At 32.5% G+C, this 17,234-nt stretch overlaps 1 protein-coding gene across 3 annotated transcripts; it reads right to left on the bottom strand.

The window, feature by feature from the left end:
* Positions 1-9,926: 9,926 nt before the first annotated feature.
* Fer1 (48 related 1) lies at positions 9,927-17,032 on the bottom strand. Of its 3 annotated transcripts, none has more exons than XM_076380735.1 (3): positions 16,652-17,032; positions 15,692-16,029; positions 9,927-10,478 (listed from the first exon to the last, which is right to left on the bottom strand). In XM_076380735.1, the coding sequence occupies exons 1-3, from the start codon at positions 16,921-16,923 to the stop codon at positions 10,339-10,341; spliced, it is 750 nt and encodes a 249-aa protein (XP_076236850.1). In that variant the 5' UTR covers positions 16,924-17,032; the 3' UTR covers positions 9,927-10,338. The 3 variants fall into 3 exon arrangements, with proteins under 3 accessions (XP_076236850.1, XP_076236851.1, XP_076236853.1); XM_076380736.1 differs by having other exon boundaries at positions 15,695-16,029; XM_076380738.1 differs by having other exon boundaries at positions 15,692-16,011.
* Positions 17,033-17,234: the final 202 nt, after the last annotated feature.

The raw sequence follows: 17,234 nt of genomic DNA, 5'->3' as shown, positions 1-17,234 counted from the left end.
CATGTTATTTCTGTGACTCTAACGCAAAATGACCTATGTCGCATTTTCAAAAAATTCGAATTAAAGAATTAATTGAGATCTAGAATATATATAGTTTCAGACAGAATAAAGGGTATTAAAAGAATGAATTTATTTAAAAATAAAAGTTCAAGAAGATACAAGTTCGTAAGACAGTACTGAAGTTGGAAACTTTAAACACTAATATCTGGAAAACAAAAATATGTGACTAGTCATTTTACCTTACAACTACAGGTAATTCTTCTTTTAACCAAAGGTTCAAAAAATATCTGCAACTTTGCACCTTTTAAATGTTTTGATTGTACATAATGTATTCAAAATAATTTCAACATATTATTATCGTTTGTTGTTAATTTTATTGTTTTCATGAATTGTCATAATTAATGTGAACATAATTATTGTTACAATCTTTAATCTCCATTGTCTACTGTTATTCTATATTGCTTTGCTAATTTTTTATAAATGCAAATCAAACAGTAGACAATCATTTTTTAAATAGCGTTTTAAATACGAGTTTACAAGTTGTTGAGAATGAAAATAAGATTTTCGAAAGTACTTGAATTAAAGAATTTCTTCAATTCGTAAATTAAGATTCCTTTTCTTTCAAAAGGAAAATGTACTTCCTTGTCTATGGCGGTATAATTATCTTTAAGAACTGTAGACAAATCCCTGGCGTTAGCCTCAGTGACGGCCAACGATCGTGGGAAGTCTCACCTGCGACCTCGTCTCTAGCGAATCAATATTACACGAGAGTATACGAATACATAGGTACTACTGTGTCTCATGGGTAACACTGGAAGATACTATCCTACCAGAAGGACATAATTGTTATCATTCATAAACAATTGACTTTTTGAAAATACTTGTCTGTATTTATTATCTTTTTGTAATAGACAATGCAAAGTTATTTTATTGCTTTTGCAGAGAAGTTGTAACTCACTCTACGAACTTTAAACATTATAGATGACGTTTTAATCATTTTTATTTGAAAGATATATGTGGAAGTTTTATTACCCTGGTAGATTACTTTGCAAAGGAATGCCGTACTATTACTTCAATTTACCTAAATAATCCTGTTAATTGAATGTTATTTATAATAGTTTGTCGCAATAATTAGTAATCACATAGCTCTGAAAAAATAAGCAAATTAGAAAATAAGTCCAATAGTGTTGAATTTTAGTTCATGTTAATAATAAATTTTCGTGAATCCACTCTATCTATAATAATTGTCCACTAACGACAATCGAATCAAGTGTTACATTGTCGCATTGATAATCGGTAGAACATATTTGGGGGAAGCTACAGGCATAAAAGTGATCCGATGGGGTCCATGGGGGTCGATGATTTTGCTTAAACTTCAGAAAACGCCCCATACCATGCAGCTGCCCAGGTATTTGCGTGCCCCAATTTTTACTCCCCCTTCCTCTTAGGGGTCGGATCTAGAAAAGATAGAAGGGTGGATGGATGCTCTCTTTTGCTCTGTGCACCCCTCAAAATGCAGCATTGCGGTGTAATCGAACCCCCAAATTGCTACCTTCAGATATAACACGATTAATTCGATTCTCGGGGTTTCACCTTTAGCCTACTGTATTCAAACGTTTACTATTATGTAATTATTAAAAGATGTTTACTGAATTGTTTGTTTACTCACCTTTTACTTTAGATAGAAATTTGGAGTAATTTTTGAAAATATTACAAGTGATAAACTTTTTTACTATTTTTAGCTAATAGTATAATGCCAATTGCCATAACATTCGTAATAACTTTTCAGTTAGATAAAAGAATTTCCATTTTTGAAAAAAAAAATATTCCTTACTCTTGCGAAGTTAGTTGGATGTTAAATTTTCATCAATTTAACTATTTGCTATCAAAGAATAAAATTCTGGATGTGTTATTATGGTACGTGTGTGAATATACTTTTCTCACAAATAAACATAGAAAAGGATTACAATGCCCCAATTCACCCATACATTGTGGGTTACACATATGCGTGCTTTTAGGTACATTTCAGACAAACAAAATTATAATAAATTATAATAATGAACTTCTACTCGAAAACACAAAACTACGTATAACGAAGTACGACAAGTGTTGTGTCATGACATTTAACAAATATTTCAAAAAATGAAATACAGTAAATGACAAAAATATTGAGACATATTTAATATAAACATATATCGAGCAACAAAAACACACTTTATAAATATTAGTTAATAAAGTTGTGTATTTTCTTGGGTGGGCTCTTTTGCAATATGTTTTAAACAATTCAGCATGTTAAAAATTATTTGTTATTATAGTTATTAATAATCAACGCAGACTTTATTACTCTAATAAACAATTTTATCATTTTTCTTTAGTATTTTTTTTATCAATTGTATAAAAAAAGACACTACTTTAGTTTTGTAACCTAAATTTGTAAGGTATCCAAAATTCTTGTAAGATAAAAATCTAATTTTCCTTGAGTTATCTTTCTTATAGTCACATAAATCAAAGAAAATAGGATTCTTATTGTTTACTTGTAAGTGATTCATCTTTCTCACATGCCCAATCTCTTCCAGAATTAGGTACCCTATTCCATTGTTTTTCAAATTGTCCAAAATATGAATGGGGTGCTATCGATATTACAAGAGTTATTGATCAAAAGTGCAGTTGAACATGTTATTAATTGCACAATAAAAATATGAAGTCTTGTTACAAAAAAGTTAATATTAAAATATTTGCAAATATTTGCAAAATTTTCCTTAAAATTAAACAACTTGCATAAACGATCTCTTCATATTTTGAAAAGTTTCAGAATAATTAAGGGTATATGTACATATATGTAGAGGACGCGGCAGCAAGATATACCAATTCCGATTTAATAAATAAATTGGCGTTGCGGTGGCCAACTGAGGATCGAGGTACGAACCAACGTATTTTTTACTGATTCCTGTCAATGCGGCGCTCTAGAGTTAGCAAAAGGGGTAAACAAGTTTTAATCCTATAAGATTCATTATTCAACAATTTATTATCATTAGTACAGTATTAATAATTAGGTAATTAAATACTATAAATAGTAAACAAGTAACACATCAAAAATTTGTCATTTCAGTGAAGTAGATGTTAAATGGTGAGTTTTAGCAATTTTGACATAGGTACTGTGTAATTAATTGAGAATACTGTATTAATGATAACGCTCCTTCTGTAATTTCTGAGATGATTCGTACATACCTGGATCCTGATTCTCCGATTTGTCATCGCAACTCGTATTGTTAGACGTGTGAAGAACCGATACCCTGCTGTTTTACTGGAATCGCAATATCCCATCGCCGAGTATACATTTACTTCTAATCTATCAAGTTGAATATTTCTTCTCGGCAAACTAGACATCCTGCCTTAATTAACAAACTTTTTTTCTGTTCTATAAGTAATCATCCTAATATTTATGATCATTTACTGAATTGATAAACTGCATATTTCTGTGATCAACTTGGAAGTCTACTCGAATTGTCAGTTGCACGTAAAAACCGAATAAAGGTTGTATTAAACAAAACAAAATGTTAATACACGTGCAAAATTAAAAGCTCGATTTTGTCGAACGAATTTTCTTCAAACGGGATGATCCTTGATATGTCATCGCGAATGTAACGCATGAAAAGTTGTCGCCATTACGACATGAATCGAGAATTAATACTTTATTTGTGTGTCACTCCAGCTGTGAGGATCAACACAAGTGCGACCCTCGTGTGACAAGAGGGTGCTCTTAATGCGTCTCTGATACGCGAAAAAGGGGGTCCTACGCGCGATTCTATGGTTTGCTAATTTTCACGGGATCACTGTGCCGTGACGTTCGAGCCGATTAGGTGCCAACCTGGGGTATTCAACTTTCACGCCTCTCTTTAACTGCTGGATTTTTTGCTGAATACCAATTCAAACGTAATTTTATCTTCCTATTGATCGTACAAATTAAACGGTAATTTAATTTTAAAATCGCAAAACTTGTATTTCATGTTTCTCTTTCGGAAGGATAGAAGGTATGGGATAGGATAGATAGCATGGAACAAGTTTACGTACCATTGCTTTTATACTATGCTTCATTATTTTTAATAGTATTTGGAGATTTAGTTGAAATTTTATAGTTGAAATTTTTTTGGGTAGTAAATGCTCTTTGTTAGAGCTACAATAGAAAGTTTTAGTATATGTGTATTGAAATTGAATATTCGTCAATTTTTGTTTTATTGTTAGACTTTTCAAATAAACATAGAATATCAGTAAAGATTTAAAAGATATTTTGTTTTGGAGTATGACATAATGATAAAAATTAAATTGATCAATTGGTAGTAGTGTAAAATATTTACACTTTAATATTATAGTATCAAAGCACTTAGTATTACAATATTGTATCTAACAGTATCGTGTATCACATTTTAAGAGTGAATTGTGAATTTATTGCTTGTAAATTCATAATGATTTCATAGGTCCAGAGAATGAAATCTGCATGCCTATGTGATTATTACAAAACTATTTAAGTAAATTCTGCTTATGTTGCTACATTTTGCATGCATACTTAACAATGGGCATATCAATAAAAATATATTAATACATGAACGAAATTTCACAAGTTACTTTTTTACAAATCAATGCTGCCTCATATTACTACCCAAAGTTCTTTTTCACAAATTTTGACTTAATTTAGCAAAAGCAACAAGGTCAAAAATTCTTAAGGTCGACAGCATGTATACAGAGATATACAGGGTGTCCCGGAATAAGTGTAAGTCCCGAGAAGGGGTGATTCCTGGCGTAATTCTAAGCAACTTTTTCCTTAGCGAAAATTTCCTCCGAGCCTTCGTTAACGAGTTATTAATGAAAAACATCGACCAATCAGAGAGCGCCTATAGCGGACGGACGGCTGTCCGGTGACAGGGCACCGGATGTATGTCTGCATCTGTAAGACAAAACGATCTATATCACATTTTCAAAAAATTCGAGTTAAGGCCATTATTGAAATGTAGAATATAGTAGTTATATATTCGGAAAGAAGAAAGAACATTAAAGGAATTTCTTTCACTCAAAAATAAGAGTACAAGAAAATACAAGTCCATAATGCAGTATTAAGTTTAAATACTTCAAGCGCCAATATCTCGAAAACAAATATATGTGACATGTCGTTAGGTCATTTTGCCTTACAACCACAGATGCAAGTATATTTATGCAGCAAATTTCACAAAAATGCTCCAAGATTTCTCGTATACGAGAAATACATACATTTTTTACTTACAGCAATCCTGAAACGCCTCAACTTAAAAAACATAGGTAATTGCTATTTCATAGTCCTATTTTCTCATCTAATATAATAGGACAAAACTTGGAATAAAAGTTCCGGAAATGATAAGCTACGTACAGAATCAATAATATTAAATTATTCGATAATAAAATTGTAATTCTCTGACTACTTAATACAGTCAAGAAAGCACTGTAGAATGTAGTAATAAAATTGATAAGTGATAATTTCCACGAAAGATTCCACTATTAAAAAAGGGAAAAGGATTATAGGGCAAGTGACAAATATTAGTTAAGATAATAGTGGGAAGATATTGCTTTAACACTTGATATTCAACGCGTATATCAATCCAAGTACTAGCAACGTATATCTCGCGAAGGGGCGGAGGGGATAACGATAAGGGCAGGTGTATAGACACACCTGCATCAACAGATAAAGTTTAAACTATTTTTGATGGACTAATAGGGATAACTCCCATCAATAGCTTCTAATCCTATTTACTATACATATATTGATATTATAATAAGAATCTGAAAATTCCTAAAACTCTGTATGTTAAGTGATGTAATGCTTGTGTTTTAGACTATTATGGGGATAACGGCGGAGGGGAAGGATGTAAAATACATATATGTTTGAACCCTATTTTAGATGATTTGAGATTTGCTTGTAACATACATGTTAATATTTTTATCTAATATTATAGCCTAAATCTTCTCTGAACAATATTACTTTTTGGATTGCAAGTGTCTAATTACCAAAGTTTGAAAGACGAACGTAAGAGAAATTAAAAAGCGGAACAGTAAAGGAATAGGAAGAAAGAGAAATTCAGGGTCGATTTGTCCCTAGGATCGCGTATATCGTCCCTAATTGTCCACAAATCGACGGCCACCCTCGATTTCCGAACCGTTAAGTATAACCACCCCCGAGGTAGTCCAGGGCGTTCCGCTAGCTCCATCAAAAGGGCCCTCAACACAACGGGGTAGAATATGGATTCAATTACACCTCATTGTGCCACGGTGTCTATAAACAATGCTGTTTTCACAGCTGATAGTGGTCCACATTTCTCCTGCGGGTTGACAATATCAGAGGTCCATCTGGTGGATGCGTTCCTTTTCTTCGTAGAGAACGAACAGATACTTTTCTTCTTTTTGGAAAAAATTGTTCTAATTGTAGAAGTTCGTAACAAGTGTTTAATATTCAGTATTACTGAATTTTTTATTTATTACTTTGAGGCTATAAACTTATTTTTAGAACTTTAAAATAACTGTAATTTTTTTGTACTGTTGTTCAAAATTCGATTTGATGAAGATTTATTTTAAGTTACTTATGGTCAGTTGTCCTATTATGGAATACTCTTTTTATGCACATACTTTACTTAAATTGCAGAATTTGCAGATAGTATCCGATCTGTTCTCGTTTTTGCAATAATAATGGCTTAACATTAATATACCTGTATGGTGAACTAATCGGAGGATTCTGCAATTTTACAGATACGTTGAAAAATCTTAATACATTTTGTTGTATGGGTCATTCCACGCGAAATCGGGCACGTTTCGGAGCAAGTTCTTGTAATTTGCTCAAATTTGAATATGTTGTACTCTTTAACGATATTTAAACGTACGCTAAAGGATTTTTCAAAATTCTGAAAATTGTCGATTTTACAGCTGTTTGAAGTTAAGTGCTACCTTTTTTTTAAAAAATTATAGTTATTGAACTAGTAAGCGGATGGAGATGAGCTTTACGGTGCTTATAGAGAAAACATTGAAGTTTGTAAAAAAAATTATTTCATTTAAAAAAACTTGTTTTTTAATCATCTTTTTTGCAATTATTTTAAACAAATGCAGGTTTTTAAGATGATGCGCGATTTTAAAAATTTGAAAAAAAAGGAGAATATAGTTTGATCCTTCCCCTTGATGGACAAACTTTCAAAAAGATGGACATTTTAAAATTGGCCCTGTGAAAATTGCCGAAAGTTGACGCTGCATCGAGTCGCACTGCTGTGGCGGGCGCGTCGTCGCTAGCAGCCTACTCGACTCCAGCGGGCGAACGTGTGTTATTATTTGGAATCAAGGCGACTTCACCCAACATTACTCTACATTATCTCCGAGCATTTGCAAGGTTTAATGCAATCAATAAATATTGGTAACTCAATCTTCGTCTTATTCTTGAAAACATAAATATAATCTCTTAAATCCTAGCTTTCATTTCGAAGATTTTGGTATTAATGCAAAATGGCACTTTTTTGCAACTTCACATGGCAAAAATGAATGTGAACTTGTCAATAAGTATCATTGACAAAGAGTGAGTTACCAATATTTGTCGCCTTGATCGCAAATAATAACGCACGTTCGTCCGCTGGATACGAATAGGCTGCCAGCGACGACGCGCCCGCCACAGCAGTGCGACTCGATGCAGCGTCAACTTTCGGCAATTTTCACAGGGCCAATTTTAAAATGTCCATCTTTTTGAAAGTTTGTCCATCAAGGGGAAGGATCAAACTATATTCTCCTTTTTTTTCAAATTTTTAAAATCGCGCATCATCTTAAAAACCTGCATTTGTTTAAAATAATTGCAAAAAAGATGATTAAAAAACAAGTTTTTTTAAATGAAATAATTTTTTTTACAAACTTCAATGTTTTCTCTATAAGCACCGTAAAGCTCATCTCCATCCGCTTACTAGTTCAATAACTATAATTTTTTAAAAAAAAGGTAGCACTTAACTTCAAACAGCTGTAAAATCGACAATTTTCAGAATTTTGAAAAATCCTTTAGCGTACGTTTAAATATCGTTAAAGAGTACAACATATTCAAATTTGAGCAAATTACAAGAACTTGCTCCGAAACGTGCCCGATTTCGCGTGGAATGACCCGTATGTATCTTTTATGGTTTAACTTTTACAAAGCTTCACTATATCATGACATTTTGTGCTCCAATTTAGATCACCTACCACCCCTTAAAATATTGTGGATTCTATTTATTACACTATTATAAAGATTTTTTCTTGGAATTGATTTCAAGAATTGTAAAATATTCAAGCGTTTTATATTATTATAGAATCTCAAAATTTTAACGTTTTGAAGTTCGAATAATTTGAACAAAAAATTCGAAAGAAATCCTGTTTTGAAACTCGAACAAAAATTCAGAAGTCGAATAAAAAGTCACAGCCTTTTTGAAAGGGTAGGGATATTAATAAAACTATAAAATAAATAGTAGTATAATATTAATGAACCATAATTCTTCATTAGTGGATTCTAGACTAAAACTATTCCAGATTAATTGCTATAGGTACAGTATTTTTTATGTATATATTATTACAAATAAAAACATTTAATTATTAAACTTGTTCTACGACTAAGAACGAAAATTTAACAGTATGATATTTTGAACCCATAGATACTTGAAATGTTTCACATTATGTCAATTTTAGGGGTCAAGAACTGTTGCTTCAATTTACATTATTTCAAATGGGAAAATTTCACTCGAAAATCGAACATCCTATCTAGAAACGAATTGTATTCAAACTTCGAAGTTCCACTGTATATATATATATATATATATATATGATCTCTTACTTTAAAAATTATGTAAATTAACTAATATTATATTAGTAGCTAAATAATTTTTACAAAATAAGTATACAAACCATTAGTTTTTAACAGATTTTACGATTTTTTTCTGTGACAAGTTCAGTAGTATAACAATATTTATTTCAATGTTTGGAACTTAATTGACATTAATATAAACTTATTTATATTATGAGTGTAACTCGATATTACACAGTCACTGGTTAAAAAGTTGATGTTAACATGGCTAGAAATAGGGAAACAACTAATTTTGATTTAAATGACAGTACCTATACTCAATAACTTCGTAATTTTCAAATAATAATAAAATCTTATACAAAAAGGGACTATCCTCATTAACGTAACCAAGTAGAAAAGTAAGAAAAAGATAGAGCAAACGAAACTCAAGAATTGAAAAAGAACGAAGAGTGAATCGAAGGATCGTGGCGTGGGAAGACTCGCAGCCGTCGACGCCATTATTCGCCGAGTCGTAGGGCGTCGCGACGCTGCAATATCGACGTACCGCCCACGATTCTGTCTTTCTTTCTCTCACTTCTCGCTCCTTTTTCTCGCAAATTATATAACAGAATTTGGCACAATTCCTTACCACTTTTGAATGTTTGCATTCATTAGTCCATTCTGAAATCAAATTACATACATATCTATGTGCTATTAAAAAGTGAAAGAACTTTTGAAGTTTTAAAACAGCCAATAAAATGAAAAATACTAAAACAAACATAAAACGACTAGCAAAAGATTGTTAATATGGTTTCTCTTGAGATAGTTAATGAAGGAGATAAAGGAAATTAATAATTGTTGAACACGTTAAATTTTGAGAAATGAAGAAAATGAAAACAGTCCACATGAAGAATCTACTTTATTTGTCTTTTTCTCTTCACGTTTCACGTATAAACGATATCTATACACCTATATTACTTAAATATATTACTTAAATATGTATCTATTGTCTATATTTACAATTGCCATGCTCACTGTCAAATGAATTGTGAATTTATTGAGAAATGAAAAAAGAAATCCTCTATCAAAATTTTTAAAATTTATTTTCTTCGTACAAATTTCAAACTCCAGTTTGGAGCTCGAGTAAAAGTAATTGAGTGTCTTTTAATATATTAATATGTATTCATGAGAATTTATTTATAAAATTTAATTCAGAATTGTTCTCGCAAAATTGCATAATAATACTGTCACCTTTCAGTTCGCTTTCCCCGAATTAAAATACAAAATTATGTAAGTAGTATTAACAATAATAATACCTCTGGCGTCGGTATTATCGAGAATTGACTAGACAAGAAATGATTTTCCTGTTAGTTACATTTTACTTTAATTGCACGCCCAATAGTTAATTTTGTTTACGTAACTTAAATTTACTGATATAAAACGAGACGTAAATGTATGACAGATGACTAGAGCCATTCGTCCTTAAACACTAAATAACATTTCGTTGGTCAGAACTCAACAGTTAAGATCTGAGCATTTTACTCGAATGTGGAGCTATTTTTGGATGTCCGAGGATCTTCTGGTGTCCAGACCTTTGCGTACATTGTTCCATTTGGTGAAATATCCGATTTCCTAGACCAGGAGAGAGAGTGAAATATGAACGGGTTCCCCTCGCTACCTAAAAACGGAAAAAAAGGAAATGAGTCCAATTCTCAGAATTCTCGTATCTAATCGCTTATAGATAACTTCAAATATCTTTTTCAAGATTTTTAGGACACTAAAACTAAGATAGAAGAAACTAGAAAGAAAACATAAATGCATCTTAATAGTTACCATTGTACTGTACTTTATTGTAGTGACCAATAAAATTACAACACTCGCTAAAAATACTATTTGTTGAATATGAAAGTACCTAATTATAAACGAGATATCTACCTAGATATATCTAAATTGTCTTACAAATCAACATTTCACGTAAAAAAAGGCAATTATGTATATCTTTAATGGCAAATAGCACGGACGATTACTTTTCATGTGAGAGCTAAACCAAAAGCATTGGTATTTGTAAGGTGAGGCAATTTCAATGACCACTACTCTAACTACTGAATAATCAACTTAGGGGTAAAACCCTACATTGCAATAGAATTATATGTATGTGTGATGTATTTATTAGTGTCGTATAAAGCTTATGTCTTCGAAATTTCAAGGCTCAACCTTAACGACTGAGTCTTTGAGACTAATATTGTATAAAGTTTAAATTTTTGAGGCTAAAACGTTTAAGACTTGAAACTCAGTCCTCGAAGTTCTTGAGGCTAATAAAGGTTTGTTCCTGCTTTTTAATGATTAAATTACCAGCTATTAAGAATGACTATTCACTTAGAATACTCGTGGCTGGAACTGACAAAATATCTGAACCCACTCAATTTAAAGTTGGAAAACATTTTCCAATGGTTTAATATTGCCCCAAGTACCAATAAAGTATTCAATGTATGCATATTGAATTATATTCTATTCTTGGTATAACTTTAGTAAGAGGTAAACGGTTGACATTTAACAAAATGCAACAGTCTTTAAATACATATTTGTTTCCTTTTTGCAAAAGAATAATACAGGAGATGATAAAATAGTAAAGTGTATAAGTTTGGACACGTTAGTAACTTAATTTTCAATTATTTTTAAACTTAACAATTTAGACGATTCGATTCTTTAGGGTTCAAAGTTCGAACGTTAAAGACTTTAGTTCTCACAGCTTAATGTTCGAACCTTGAGAGTTCTAACTTTCAGGGCTTGAGTCGTGGTTTAAACTCTCAAAACTCGAGACTGGAAGCTTATTTTAACAACACTAGTGTTTATTCACATACATGCACTGCCGTATATGATATTATCATTTTACCATATTAAGAAACAAATTTGTATTTAGCAAAGATAACTATATTGGTCAAATTTCGTATATAAGTATGTCTTCAAACGTAGCTGAGCTTCTGGTCTGTTAGTAATCACCTATAAAGTACAAAAACTGACCCCATTTCGAGGCAGTAGTATGCTGTACGTGACTAAAAGTCTCGGGAAACAGCATAGAAGTAAAAGGAGTTCTTTAATTCAGTTAGGTAACATATGTGACCGTTTCAGCCAATAATATGTCAGAGTTGAAAATGTGCATGAGACGAGCCGTGGCCTATTCTACTGTGACTAATTAGACTTACATTCCATTCGCGAGACCTTTATCTATCTGTGCGCAGTACATAGGTATAGTTGGTCCAGAAATATAAGGTGGTTGTAAAATTAATCAAACGGTAAAAGAAATATGTTTGGGACGAGTGAAGTGACAGGTAGATTGGAAGGTGAGAGCTTGAGCCTCTTGCAGACTTAGAAGCCTTGCGAAACCACAAACACTTGTTATTATCTGTTTATATTACTGCACCTACACTTGATGCCTCAATTTATGCACCATGCTATATTTTTAGGCAAACTGTACTACAAAGGTGCTGACATATCAGGCTAAGGATCAGGATTATAGCTGGACTGTTAACACGAATAGTGACAGTTTCAGGAATTCCTGAGTATTTCCTTGTTCTGGCTAGCTTGTTTCGGAATAGGAGAAAAGGAGTGGAAAATATTGAATACAAATGAGGTATGAATACTAGGAATGTGCGAGTACCCAAGATTACGGGTTCAGGTTAAGTCAGGAATTTTTCTCAGGGTCAGGACTGGAAAGTTTATAAATTTCAGGTACCTATCGAAGACAATAGTTATTTTCTGATGATAACATTATTACAGCTACGAGAACAAAATTAATATCAGAGAAAGTAGAGCAGTTGTTTTCCCCATTCCAATTTGGAATAAAATAACTTTCACATTTTGTATCACGAACCGTTTCTCTTTCTTAGGAACTGTTACATGTGATTATACATGTAATTGTAATATATACTGCAGAATATGATATCATTTATAAATCTGAAAGTTTAAGTGGAAAACCCAATTAGAAAACCATGAAGAAGCATCACATTTATTATTTATATCATTACAATGTGTCCAGATCTATAACCATTTCTTTGTTCGACTTCAGATTCGAGTACACGATATTTACAAATTTTTAGGATTCCCATTCGACCCGATTTCAACTTCTGGTGCCTGAGCATTACAACGTAACCTCACCAATGTCCTACCCGATCCGAGGCACAGCCCTAATGGATGTCCGACATGAGATAGCGAGAATCTACGAAGAATCGGATATTTGTTTATTTTAAATACGTAATACTGAAGGCACATTCGGAACCAGTTCTCGAAACTGGTGGATATAAAAACATAGAAACAGATCGTAAAGTATTACGTACTATGCAAAGATGAGAAGAAGTGCTGGAGATAAAATGTGAGTCTAAGTAATCAGAGTGGAAAGAACCACACTTCATTTCGCACGTATTGTTGACTACTACATTATATTAGCAAAGCAATCGCACACTACTAACTGGATTCAAGGGGCTCCTCTCGGTTCGGTACTATTTAGCAAGACTTCTCATCTATTGTTCTCAAGGACTTCTCACCAGAGGAACACAGTACATATGGGAGTTGGTAAGCTGATAAGTGGAGGATACATATACGAATCTGATGAGTTATAGTAAGATTTTGTCCCTATGGTCACTTCCTTGACATCCAATACCTACACCAATGTGTTCTTTTGTTTCAATAATCGAGTTTATGCGAGTACACGCGAGATTAGAGATTTATCGCTAATTCTGGAGCAAAATGACACAGGCAGGGTCACATGAAATCTGTGAAGTACAGTACGTGCCGAATTATCTGTCCATGGTTCGGAACTGTAGTTCGTGAACGGACACTTATCCTGGGAAACAGAATTCCAAGCGTTTTTGAGTTTCTACCTGCGTCTCCCTTAACATAACTAAGGATAAGTGGAAGAATAGAGTGACAAATGTGAGTATGAGAGAGTCATTAATGTCTAACACGTGATATCTAACATATTTTTTATTCATTGCAATTAGACGCGGCCTAGCATTTCGAAAACTACTGAGTATAAGTGAAAAGTATAAATTGAGCAATAAATGTTTAGGAACGCATAAACCTGTGTAACAGTTCTTAAAAATATCTATTTATTTTAAAAATATATTGAAAATTACTCCTAAATTGATTAATGTAGTAAATACCGATACATAATTGCTGCATTTTACGTTGTTATTTATTGTCTATAAATAATGGAAAACTTTATCAGAAAAATTGGATTTTCCATCGGGAACTTTTTTAAAATAATTCTAATTCAAATAATTTTGTGTTGCAAGTTAAGATTCTTTTACAATTAAAATTATTTAAAATATACTATTTTAGAAAGTTCCATGTAGTTACAATTGATTCAGGGGTAAATTATATTTTGAACCTTTCGCATACTTTACAGCGGGAACTCAACAACAATTAACAATCCATATCATAATTCGTCATAACACACTAATGAAAACATTATAACAGTGTATAATTTTGTTGAAATAATTTCCTTTCGAATGTAACGTTCCCAGAAACACGAATAAATCTTAACTGCAATTATTTCCTTCATAATGGAGAAACTCAATATGTAATTCAAAATACGCGTATTTTGTGTTTTGATTAGCCTATAGTATCCATATATAAATTTACGAAAAGTTGGTTTTAAGTACTGTTTGTACAGTTTGATTTACACTCTAAATATACATACTTTCCCAATTTACACTTTTTCCCTATACCTACTAGTCTTCGAATATGAACACAAATATGCTTTCTACAGCCAACTATGGGGGTAGTTTTAAACCTTTAACATGTATCACCAAAATAGAAATTTATATTTCAGGTAGTTCTCTTGACAATACTACCTGAACATCTCATCATTAAGGAGACATTGCAAATACATTTATTTTAAATGCATATCACCGAAGATTCATTTGGCAACACCAATTCCAAGAGTTGATGAAGATAGTGGCGAACAGATAGCTAGCAGAATCCCGGATGAATAACCCAGTATCATTGTACTCTTCTTGCTCATATAGGTACTCTTTCCGCCGCCAAATTACCAATTCGCAAAAAACTTTAGGCACAGACTATCATAGTGATGCATCTTATATTTTAAATTCAAATCCTAATTCGGAATCTTGTATTTTTTAAATTTCCTGACTCTTATAATACATACATATAACAGAGAGAAAGTATTTTTAACGATCAAATTTTTAACTCCCTCAGTTTTTTAATTTTTGGACATTTTGATATTACCTGAATCTAAAAATACCAATGACTAAATTCTGTATGTATGGATGTGTATGTTATATATGTTGGAGTCTATTTTGTGTTATGTGTTTTGATTAGGTTATTGGAATTTCATGAAATTGATATGGCGGCTTTTGTAATGGTGCATGGATATTATTAAAGATACCCAGTATATGTCCAGTATATGCCCAGGTATTCGTCAATCGGTCATGCACCAACCACAAGTATGGAGGCAACTACCCCATTTGCCTATCGCCTAACTATGCCCTTGGCAACAAATTTTTGTATCATATACCTCCCTTAACATTACAAAATCCTGAGTTTTCATAATGTTGCCAATTTTTTTTAAATCAAACGATTCTACTCACTACTTTCAAAGCTCTTAAGCTGCGTGTACACGAGAGACAAAAAATGGTAGAGTTATAAAGGAAAGAGAGATTCGCTCTGCCACACGTGTTTACACGAGACTGTATTTCTACCATAAATTCACTCTACATGAGAGTCTGTAGAGAATTTTTTGGTAGAGCTCTACATTAGCACTCTGCTAGTTGTTTACACAGCCTACTCTATTTTCTTGTCTGGTAAAACATGCACGAAACACAACAGAAGAAAGCATAAATTATATGTGAATGCAATTAGTATTGGCCTCACCACGAACTATGACCTTCTTAGAATCATCCCGACCGGAACACCTCGAAAGACCACCGCTGCCCGTTAAAGGATCATTACCACTGTCAGCTCGGACCAATTCATTTAAAAACTTGATGTAACCAATGGCCAATTTTAAAGTGTCTACTTTGGATAGTCTTTTCTCATAAGGGAGAGTTGGTATATGGGCTCTGAGACCTTCGAAAGCGTCGTTTATGTTTTGCATACGCCTTCTTTCCCTCATGTTGGCAGCTTGCCTCTGTTGCACTGCTTGTCTCGGACTCTTTCCTGATCCTCCATTGCGCCTGTTGCCTTGACTCCGTCTGGGAATGATCATTGAACTGGTTTAAGTAGAACAGGGATGTTTTTGATATACAGAGATTTTGAATTTGCTGGAACACTTTGGGTGACCTACTTTGGAATTTTTTCATAAAACTTCAGTTTGAGATTGAAATTAAATTTAAAACACTTAACTTGAACTAAACTTTAATTTTTCGGGTATTCTTTATTAAAACTGGATAGTTTTTAAATAACTGATAATAAACTTTAGAATATTTTGGAATTTTCTCATAAGACTTAAATTAAAAGTTTAAATTAGATTTGAAAGACTTATATGTATCGGTAAGTTGAAGAACAGTAGAAGTTTAAAATTAGTAATTTTCAAATCATTTCAAAAGTACATCTATTTAAAATGCATAGAACTACGTATTGGAATCAAATATCTCAAAATGTGGTTTTTGAACTTGTACCGTTCTTCAATTCGCAGATTCATAAAGTTTGATACTTGAAAATTCTTTTAGCTGTTTTGACTACTTATTCAGTCGAAACAGTCTTTAAATAACTGACAAAACTTTAAACAGCTATGTACTTGCATGCTGTTATCTTATTCTTCTTTGAATTTCCACTAAAATCTAAAGACATTAACTCATAAATTCTAGATCATGATTTCTAAAAAATACTTACTCTCTGGAGTGATTTTCCTGGTCACTACTGTAAGCACTCTCATTGTCACTGCTGTTCTCATCGTATAAATAAATCTCGCTACCACTGGTGCTTCCAGTGCTCCCCGGAGGATGCGTGGCCAATTGTGATGGGATAGAAGGAAGAGTAGCAGTCGTAGGTGCACCACAATGCGGTGGCAAAGCAGGAATAGCTGGATTCCCAAGAAAACTGTGAGCTTCGTACATGTACTGGCGATTCATCATATCCAGTTCAATATTATCCATGGAGTACATTTTGATGAAAGTCTACCTTTTGTCTTTCTCTTCTAAATACTTTAATAACTACACGAGGAATCACCCTCCATCAATTTCTTTGGATTCTGTGACTAGAATTGTTGACTAGTTCAAATAAGTTAAAAGAAGAAGTTTTCACATAATTCGTGAAGAATTAACTATGAAATTTTAAAAATGAAGAATTTTAAGTCAGCTCCAAGTAGGGTCACTAAATAAGTAGATTCTTATGAGGACCTTCTTATCTATGAATATTTTTCAAGTCTCTCTCATAATAACTCTTTGTATCATAAATTAGAAGAGCTCCATTTTGT

This window comes from Calliopsis andreniformis, chromosome 6, assembly GCF_051401765.1.
Source record: "Calliopsis andreniformis isolate RMS-2024a chromosome 6, iyCalAndr_principal, whole genome shotgun sequence".
Lineage (NCBI taxonomy): Eukaryota > Metazoa > Arthropoda > Insecta > Hymenoptera > Andrenidae > Calliopsis > Calliopsis andreniformis.
The sequence above is the reverse complement of the archived record's forward strand: the minus strand, read 5'-3'. Positions and strand labels throughout refer to the sequence as shown.